This window comes from Urocampus carinirostris, chromosome 12, assembly GCF_059441175.1.
Source record: "Urocampus carinirostris isolate Australia breed hairy pipefish chromosome 12, RoL_Ucar_1.0, whole genome shotgun sequence".
Taxonomy (NCBI): domain Eukaryota; kingdom Metazoa; phylum Chordata; class Actinopteri; order Syngnathiformes; family Syngnathidae; genus Urocampus; species Urocampus carinirostris.
Genome location: NC_142360.1, coordinates 40,230,157 through 40,239,759, shown reverse-complemented (window position 1 = coordinate 40,239,759; position 9,603 = coordinate 40,230,157). Strand labels below are relative to the sequence as shown.

The 9,603-nt window shown below is 45.9% G+C and overlaps 1 protein-coding gene across 5 annotated transcripts in view; it reads left to right on the top strand.

The window, feature by feature from the left end:
• The first annotated feature begins 372 nt into the window (after positions 1-372).
• The window catches only part of echdc2 (enoyl CoA hydratase domain containing 2), a 42,437-nt gene continuing 33,206 nt past the window's right edge, over positions 373-9,603 (top strand). For 3 of the 5 annotated variants that reach the window (XR_015852191.1, XM_088349141.1, XM_088349142.1), the window contains exons 1-3: positions 373-602; positions 4,031-4,098; positions 4,157-4,244. Coding sequence is in view for 4 of the 5 variants with exons in the window: in XM_088349141.1 (XP_088205267.1) it covers positions 425-602; positions 4,031-4,098; positions 4,157-4,244 (334 nt within the window). In the remaining variant the exon portion in view is untranslated. The remainder of the gene's footprint in view (positions 603-4,030; positions 4,099-4,156; positions 4,245-9,603) is intronic. The other 2 variants (XM_088349144.1, XM_088349143.1) reach the window with 2 other exon arrangements.

Below are 9,603 nucleotides of genomic sequence, written 5' to 3'. Positions count from 1 at the left end.
ACACAAAAATGGCGCCAAATAGTAAGATTGAGCCATTTGAAATTTTGGGTGGTAGTTTGAGAAAGAAAAGGATTTCATTTTTTTATTGTACATTAAAATGTTTTTTTGAGTTGCAATTCGTTACTGTAAAATAATTGTCCAACTAAATTTTATTTTATTTTATTTAGTTTTACATTTTTCGAGTGAAGGTTATGATCCTAAAATGGCGCCGAATAGTAATTTGGAATTTTGGTTGGTGTTTGGATGGGGGCAAAGAAAATGATTTTATTTTTTTATTGATCATTGTATCTTTTTAGTTGCAATTTGTTACTGTAAAATAATTATCCAACTAAATTTGATTTGATTTGATTTATAAATCCAAATTGAACTCACGAAAAACTTCCTCGAAGTGGGCGGAAGTGCGTCATCCACCTGAAAAGCGAAAATGTCGTCGCTACTTCTCCGGTATTTTTCGTCGTCGCCGCTTTTCTCTTTCCACCGGCGGCGAGTGCTGGCAACCGTAGCCGGCTACGGTCGCTCGGGAGGCGGCAGGCGGCAACACTCGGTGGCCGAAAGCGACGCTGCCCAGGTGGAACTCAAAAGACTGACTGGGAAGGACGAAGGTAGAGGGGGAAATGGAAGTCTCCCGGAGACATGTTTGAAATTCTCGTTAAAATATATATTATTCACTTGGTGTGTTAGTGTAGCTTGAAATTAGCTTTAAAATATACTATTCACTTGGTGTCATAAGTTTGTATAGTTGTGTTTACCACCGCAATTTCCGCGAGCACCAGGTAGCCTCCCAAGTACACCTGAGTAGCTCGCGGACTGGTCCTGAAAATGGCTCATTAGCATCGTTAGGCACGTTATCGAAAAACAGCAACTCGTTACTTCATTTAAAACACCCAAAAGTAGCATGTTACTCGCAAAATAACTCCCATATATCCAGGGTTGGGTAGGGTTACTTTAACTTGATTACTTTCAATGACTTTTGGATGACTCCAATACCAAATGTGCTCATAAAAGACAAAAGAAACTCTATAGGAATAAAATGATGACTCACAACACGTGGTAAGCTTTCTCTCCTGGGTTTGATCTCTTCGATCTCCGGCAAAACGAACATCAAATGCCACAGAAAATACATCCAAACAGCTTTTTGCCCTTCCATGTATTCCGTTACTCCCCAAGCCTGCACAAAATGGAGTCATTTGATTCCTATTTAGTTTCTTTTGTCTTTTATTAGCGTATTTGGTATTGGAGTCATCCAAAAGTCATTGAAAGTAATCCAGTTAAAGTAACCCTACCCAACCCTGGTCATAATTGTATTAATATTTAGTTTCTTTTGTCTTTTATTAGCATATTTGGTATTGGAGTAATCCAAAAGTAATTGATAGTAACCAAGTTAAAGTAACCCTACCCAACCCTGATTATATCCATCCATTATCTGCGCCGCTTATCATCAGTAGGGTCGCGGGGGGTATTGGAGCCCATCCCAGCTATCTTTGGGCAGTGGGCAGGGGACACCCTCAACTGCTTGCACACAGAGACAGACAACCCACTTTGTTCATTCACTCCTAGGGAACATTCAGACAGGCCGATTAACCGGGGAGAACATGCAAGCTCCACACAGGCAGTTTGATCTCATGACCTCAGAACTGTGCCGCACACGCGCTAACTACTGCGCCACTTTTATGACACCAAATTGTGATTATTACCTGATTACTTTTTTTTTTAACAAAGATTTACCGCACTCCAAACTTTTCGTCAGGCAGATCCGGCAGATGTTGTTTTGGTCTCGCGGTTCGAGTTTTCGTCTGCACGCCGATCTCGGCCAACGAGATCTCGTCGGTCCGTCTCTTTTTAGAGAACCGGATTTTTCGGCTCAACTCATCAAAGAGAGCCGGCTCTCAAACGGCTCACTTGCTTTGATGTGTTATGTTACGAATTATTATGTTGTATAAAGAAATTAAGAAAAAAAGGAAGTATAAAAAGAGAAAATGAAAAAAGACGGGTTTGTGGTGATCCCTTTAATCGGTATATTACCAAAAATAATTTAATGCAGAAAATTAACTCATAACTTGAATAAGAAAATGTATTACTCTACTTATATATTTGCATGTATTTTTTCCTTCTACAGTGAACGTCCAAGCTACTTAATTTTTGAAGTTTTTTTTTTATAATAAACCTCATTCATGTCGAGCAAGACAATATTAGGTGAAAATCGACACAAAATTGGTCATTTCTTCAGTCTCAGTAATAAGTCGAAACATAATGTAGAAAGTGATAACGGCAATAATTCCTGCACGAAAAAACGGCAGAGAAATTCTTCGGAAGATCGCGGAGGCAAGGAAAACACGTGTGTTGAAGCGAATGATTCGACGAAAGATAATAAACAAAAGAATACTCCTAGCAAGAAAAGGACTTTTCTGCCAAAATGGACTCAATTCTATTCCTGGTGACGCTATGAGAAGGATGATAATGGATTGGACCTTGAGAAGGCATTACAACTGTGGCGGGACAGCAAACCACGAAGAATATATGAACTGAAAAATCTGAAGTGATTAAAACTGCATGAATATACAGACTAATATTTCAGCAATATTATTTTGTATAATGTACAATATTTTTAGGAACTGAGAAATCTGAAGTGATAACTGCTTTGTATTACCAATTAAGTGTGATGATTAAAACTGAATGAATATATAGATTTATAGATTTATTCATATATTTGTCTCCGATTTACAATTTCAACCTGGATAAGACAAAATTTTAGGGAGCCATAGATCTCTGTTGGGACCCATAGATTTTTCAGCATGCAAATCCCCAGGACCCGTCACTTTTCAGAGGTAAAATGAACACTGTAAACACTCGGAAAATGGCATAAAATAAGGTTTGGAATTTAATATGCTAACCAATGTCTCTATCATCATTTGAATCGGTTACTACTGGTTGAAGATTTTCGGAGCTACATGTTGCGCCATCGGTTTTATTAAATCAGGCCAGTATAGGCTAAACCAGGCTGGGGAGCGTGATAAAAAGCATTCTATTGTCTGAGAGTGGTGTCAAAAGAAAGGTCAGAGCCTAACTCTCACATTTGGAATAATTTTAGAAATCTATTTATTTTTAAAGGAGAGTTTTGGTGCAAAATGATTGCAGTACAATAAGGAATGTTGAATGAAGTACACATGCTTTTAGGCGGATTTTTTTATATATGTTGGCAAATTTGGAGTAAATATTTTACCTGTTTGGATTATCTTTGATGAAATAAAGTCAGTTTTGCTGACTTTCAACGGATTTGATGACAAGCAGGGGACCTAATTGGTGAGTTACACTGGCTTTATAGTTTTGGGGTATCTTGTTTCAGACTGAGGGCGATGTTTCTGTGATGAGCATATTTTGAAATGGTCATCATATATTATTTGTTTATCAAGAGTCTGGCGGGCTTTTAAGGGGTAAAAATAGCCTCATAGAGCATTGCTAAGTTTCTTTAATACTCATTTTTGAGAAAACTATCGAAGAACGGATTTTTGTTGAAGGATGCATTTCAAGCATGCATTTGGTTGTTTTTGTTTATTTATTTTTCACATGTGTGCTTCCTCCAATATCTAAACAATTCTATCCATGGACACAAGGGCACTTTGCTTGCAAAAACCATTCTACAGCAAGAACACTGAACATATGCATGAACTTTGCAAGATCATGTTTCCGTTGACATTTTGGTCACTTGGGGGCCGCCCACACACTCTCAATCGCTGGATAGAGCAAGAGACGAGAGTGGGTGCTCCTCGATCTGATCAAAGCCATTCCTGCCATCTAGCGGTGATCTATCATACTGAAATCATTCCCAGAGGCTTGATACTTACTGATCAGCTAGAATAGTTTTTTTCTTAAAAAAAAGAAGAAGAAAGTCTGTTTACGTTTTGGCACTTGGGGACAATGCTTCTGACAACATTTATATGTCATGGCACTGAATAAGTTAAACTAATCAACAACTCACATAATCCAAGTTGAGAAAAAAAATCAGCTTTTTAATTTTGATTTTGTTCTTCAGGTATTGCGGAAGTACTCATGCGCAGACACAAGGCCCGGAACGCTTTGGGCCACCTGCTTGTATCACAGGTCAGTGTACTATAATTCAGTCCTAATGACACAACTTCAGTTGTGTGTTTGTAATCAGATGATTGAGCTGGTGTCAACGCTGTCCAGCGACTCGACAGTACGAGTTCTCATCGTCCGGAGTTTGGTTCCAGGTGTTTTCTGTGCTGGTGAGAATGGTTAATGAAAAGTCATGTGAATTAAAAATACAGTCTTTTCTAGACAATATGGTGTACCTAATAACCCTAGGTTAGCCAGAAATATGAATGTGCACACTAGGACTATTTTCCGCACTATAAGGCGCACCTAAAAGTCTTAATTTTTTTCAAAAGCTGACCATGCGCCTTATAATACAGTGCGCCTTATATATGGCTCAATATTAAGTCGCAAGGTCTCGCAACTTACGCAACAGCCGCCGACTCGATTTCCCCCCTTGAACGTGGAGTAGTCCGCGGTGTATGCTGGGATTTATATACCGGCGTTTCATTGGCTAACCAATGTGTCAATCATCATTTGAATCGATCGCTATTGGCTGAAGTTATTCTGAGCCTCGGATAGGCTAGAGGGACGAAACAAACCCTGCAATTGGCCGAAAAAGATGTGTCAATCATCAGTTAAATCGATCGCTATTGGTTGAAGTTATTCGGAGCCTCGGATAGGCTAGAGGGCTAAAACAAAGCCTGCAATTGGCCGAAAAAGATGAATAGCAAGCTTGCTAAAGTATGCCATAAAGAAACATGTTTCATTAGTCTGTATTTTTAAATATTTTACTCTCCTGGATTTACCCCACTCACGGTTGTAAGACCATGGTTGCGTATCATTATTGAATGTGAGAACTTAGGTGAGCTATGCGGCTTTATATTTTCCCGGTATCTTGTTTTAGAACGATCTTGATGTTGCTGTGATGAGTTGAGTGAATTAAACTCAATTCCAAGTGTTTATTGTCATATGCACAGTAAAGTTGCGAGCGAAAAAGAAAATAGAAACTAAGGAATGGTTGGCATTTCTTGAATCCCAAGACTTTAACCTTCCGAATGATGGAACGATGCATTTCAGTGACATGGTACGGACACCGCATCCGCACGTGTCTACGACACGTATTTGCTTCTTTGCAAGCTTTGGGAATGTTAAGGGGGTAATAAGTTGGGCTGAATCATCTGGCTGTTTTGTCCACGTTCCCATTGTAGCGCCTTATAATCCGGTGCGCCTCATGTATGTCAAAAATAGGACCAAAAACTATTTTTTGGGGGTGCGCCCTATAACCCGGTGCGCCCTATAGTGCGGAAAATACGGTATATACCGGAAAATATGGTGGATAAAATTGGAACTGCACACAGTATTTTTTTGTCGTGCGTTACTTCACAAAGTTTTACGGTACACGACTGTATTTGTGCAATTAGTGATCAATTAAAATCCAAGGCATGGCAATCAAACCTGGGTTGCGGCGGTAAGGGCACCAAAACCTAACCACTAGGCCACCAGTGACATACGAAATGGCATTAGATTTAATCTCATTTATAATACAATTTCACAGTGCTTGAATGTTAGAGAATGGTGAAAACAAGAAGATTTAAATATACGCAAAGTCCAATTCCTTTTCAGATCCACTGTAAGTTGTTTCCTTTGTCTTTCCCCCCCCCCCGTTGACGGACAACTTTGTTTTCTCCATCCTATGACATTTGTCTCTCAATGAGTTAAAAAAAAGTTTGACAATGACTGTAAAGAAATTCTCTAATTGGCTACAGAAACCCCCCTGTTTTTCTTCCTGCTACAGAAACTTTTCCCCCTTTTTCATTCCGTCTATAGATTCAAGTGCCACCCCCTACCCCCACAAGACAACTCTTTTGTTCTAACTTGATTAGATTACCGAAGCCGACGAACAAGGTTTTCCATTGTAATAAAAATGGCTGTGCTCTCATGTTTTGATAGGCTGATGTTAACTGATTCCTGATCATGAAATATTTAGTCGGATACATTTACCTATACAGGCAGAAAATTAATTATTGGCAACCAAATTGTGGGTTTTCTTTCTGTTAATCCCATCAAATTTCTGCATGCAGTACCAAGCAGACCTGGCAAAGGAGGGGCACATGGGTGATGGTCCGCCTTCCCTTCCTTCTCACCTTCTTGGGTGGAATCAAGTCACGTCGGCTATGAAATTTGTCTTAAAATATATGTTATGGCTGTCTCTCCACCCAAAGAATCAACTCAATGGCAGCAGATGGCCTTAGGATTTCAGCCATTGAACCCCACCCGGCCTGCGTGGGCCTCCAATATAGAATAGAATAGAATATAGAATATGCCTTTATTGTCATTGTTACAACATGGGATATGCTGTGACAACGAAATTGGACGACTCCAGTTCCACATTTACAGTGAGGATAAGGATCTGCTACCTTATCGTGGTGGAGGAGTTTGTGTGTCCCAATGATCCTAGGAGCTATGTTGTCGGGGGCTTTAAGCCCCTGGTAGGGTCACCCATGGCAAACAGGTCCTAGGTGAGTGGCCAGACAAAACGCAGATCAGAAGACCCCTAATGATGAGAGAAAACTTTGGTCCTCGATTTCCCTCGCCCGGACGCGGGTTACCGGGGCCCCCTTCTGGAGCCAGGCCTGGAGGTGGGGTCCGCTGGCGAGCGCCTGGTGGCCGGACCCTTACCCACGGGGGCCGGCCGGGCACAGCCCGAAGGGACGACGTGGGACCGTCTTCCCATGGGCTCACCACCTGTAGGAGGGGCCAAAGGGGTCGGGTGCGCAGAGAGCTGGGTAGCAGCCAAGGGAGGGGTCCTTGGCGCGACGATCCCTGGCTACAGAAACTGGCTTTTGGGACATGGAACGTTACCTCTCTGGCAGGGAAGGAGCCCGAGTTGGTGCGTGAGGTTGAGAAATTCCGACTAGATATAGTCGGACTCACCTCTACGCACGGCTTGGGCTCTGGTACCAGTCCTCTTGAGAGGGGTTGGACTCTCTTCCACTCTGGAGTTGCCCGTGGTGAGAGGCGCAGAGCCGGTGTGGGCATATTAATTGCTCCACGGCTCGGCGCCTGTACGTTGGGGTTCACCCCGGTAGACGAGAGGGTAGCCTCCCTCCGCCTTCGGGTGGGGGGACGGGTCCTGACTGTTGTTTGTGCTTATGCACCAAATAGCAGTTCGGAGTACCCAACCTTCTTGGGGTCCTTAGAGGGTGTGCTTGAGAGCGCGCCCCCTGGGGACTCCCTCGTACTGCTGGGAGACTTCAACGCTCACGTGGGCAATGACAGTGAGACCTGGAAGGGCGTGATTGGGAAGAACGGCCCCCCTGACCTGAACCCGAGTGGTGTTTCGTTATTGGACTTCTGTGCTCGTCATGGTCTGTCCATAATGAACACCATTTTCAGACATAAGGGTGTCCATATGTGCACTTGGCACCAGGACACCCTAGGCCGTAGTTCGATGATCGACTTTGTCATCGTTTCGTCGGACCTGCGGCCGCATGTTCTGGACACTCGGGTGAAGAGAGGGGCGGAGCTGTCAACTGATCACCACCTGGTGGTGAGTTGGCTTCGATGGTGGGGGAAGATGCCGGCCCGACCCGGCAGACCCAAGCGTGTTGTGAGGGTCTGTTGGGAACGGCTGGCAGAATCTCCTGTCAGAAGAAGTTTCAATTCACACCTCTGGCAGAACTTCGCCCATGTCCCGAGGGAGGCGGGGGACATTGAGTCCGAGTGGACCATGTTCCGCGCCTCCATTGTCGAGGCGGCTGATCGGAGCTGTGGCCGCAAGGTAGTCGGTGCCTGCCGCGGTGGCAACCCTCAGACCCGTTGGTGGTCACCGGCGGTGAGGGATGCCGTCAAGCTGAAGAAGGAGTCTTATCGGGCCTTCCTGGCCTGTGGGACTCTGGAAGCAGCTGGCAGGTATCGGCTGGCCAAGCGGAATGCGGCTTTGGCGGTTGCCGAGGCAAAAACTCGGGCATGGGAGGAGTTTGGCGAGGCCATGGAAGCCGACTTCCGAACGGCTTCGAGGAAATTCTGGTCCACCATCCGACGTCTTAGGGGGAGGAAGCGGTGTGCCATCGACACTGTGTATAGTGCCGATGGGGCGCTGCTGACCTCGACCCGGGACGTTGTGAATCGGTGGGCGGAGTACTTCGAAGACCTCCTCAATTCCACCGGCACGTCTTCCTCTGGGGAAGCAGAGCCTGAGGACTCTGGGTTGGGCTCTCGTATCACTGGGGTTGAAGTCACCGAGGTTGTCAAAAAACTCCTCGGTGGCAGGGCCCCGGGGGTCGATGAGATCCGCCCAGACTTCATTAAGGCTCTGGATGTTGTGGGCGTGTCATGGTTGACGCGCCTCTGCAACATCGCGTGGACATCGGGGACAGTGCCTCTGGACTGGCAGACTGGGGTGGTGGTTCCCGTCTTTAAGAAGGGGGACCGGAGAGTGTGTTCCAACTACAGGGGAATCACACTTCTCAGCCTCCCTGGTAAGGTCTATTCAGGGGTACTGGAGAGGAGTGTCCGCCAGGAAGTCGAATCTCGGATTCAGGAGGAACAGTGTGGTTTTCGTCCTGGCCGTGGAACACTGGACCAGCTCTATACACTCTTCAGGGTCTTTGAGGGTGCATGGGAATTTGCCTGTCCGGTCTACATGTGTTTTGTGGACTTGGAGAAGGCATTCGACCGTGTTCCTCGGGAGGCCCTGTGGGGGGTGCTTCGGGAGTATGGGGTACCGCACAGTCTTATCCGGGCTGTGCGGTCCCTGTATGCCCGGTGCCAGAGTCTGGTCCGCATTGCCGGCAATAAGTCGGATTCGTTCCCGGTGAGGGTTGGGCTCCGCCAGGGCTGCCCTTTGTCACCGATTCTGTTCATAACTTTTATGGACAGAATTTCTAGGCGCAGCCTTGGCGGGGATGGAGTCCGGTTTGGGGGCCTCAGCATTGCGTCACTGCTTTTTGCAGATGACGTGGTGCTGTTGGCTTCCTCAGCCCGTGATCTTCAGCTCTCGCTGGAGCGATTCGCAACCGAGTGTGAAGCGGCCGGGATGGGGATCAGCACCTCCAAGTCCGAGGCCATGGTTCTCAGTCGGAAAAGGGTGGTATGCTCCCTCCGTGTCGGGGAGGAGGTCTTGCCCCAAGTGGAGGAGTTCAAGTATCTTGGGGTCTTGTTCACGAGTGAGGGTAGGATGGAACGGGAGATCGACAGACGGGTCGGTGCAGCGTCTGCCGTCATTCGGACCCTGTACCGGTCTGTCGTGGTGAAGAGGGAGCTGAGCCGAAAGGCAAAGCTCTCGATCTACCAGTCCATCTACGTTCCTACCCTCACCTATGGTCATGAACTTTGGGTCATGACCGAAAGAACTCGATCCCGGATACAAGCGGCCGAAATGAGTTTCCTCCGCAGGGTGGCTGGGTTCTCCCTTAGAGATAGGGTGAGAAGCTCAGTCATCCGGGAGGGACTCGGAGTAGAGCCACTGCTCCTCCGCGTTGAGAGGAGCCAGTTGAGGTGGCTCGGGCATCTAATAAGGATGCCTCCTGGACGCCTCCCTCGGGAGGT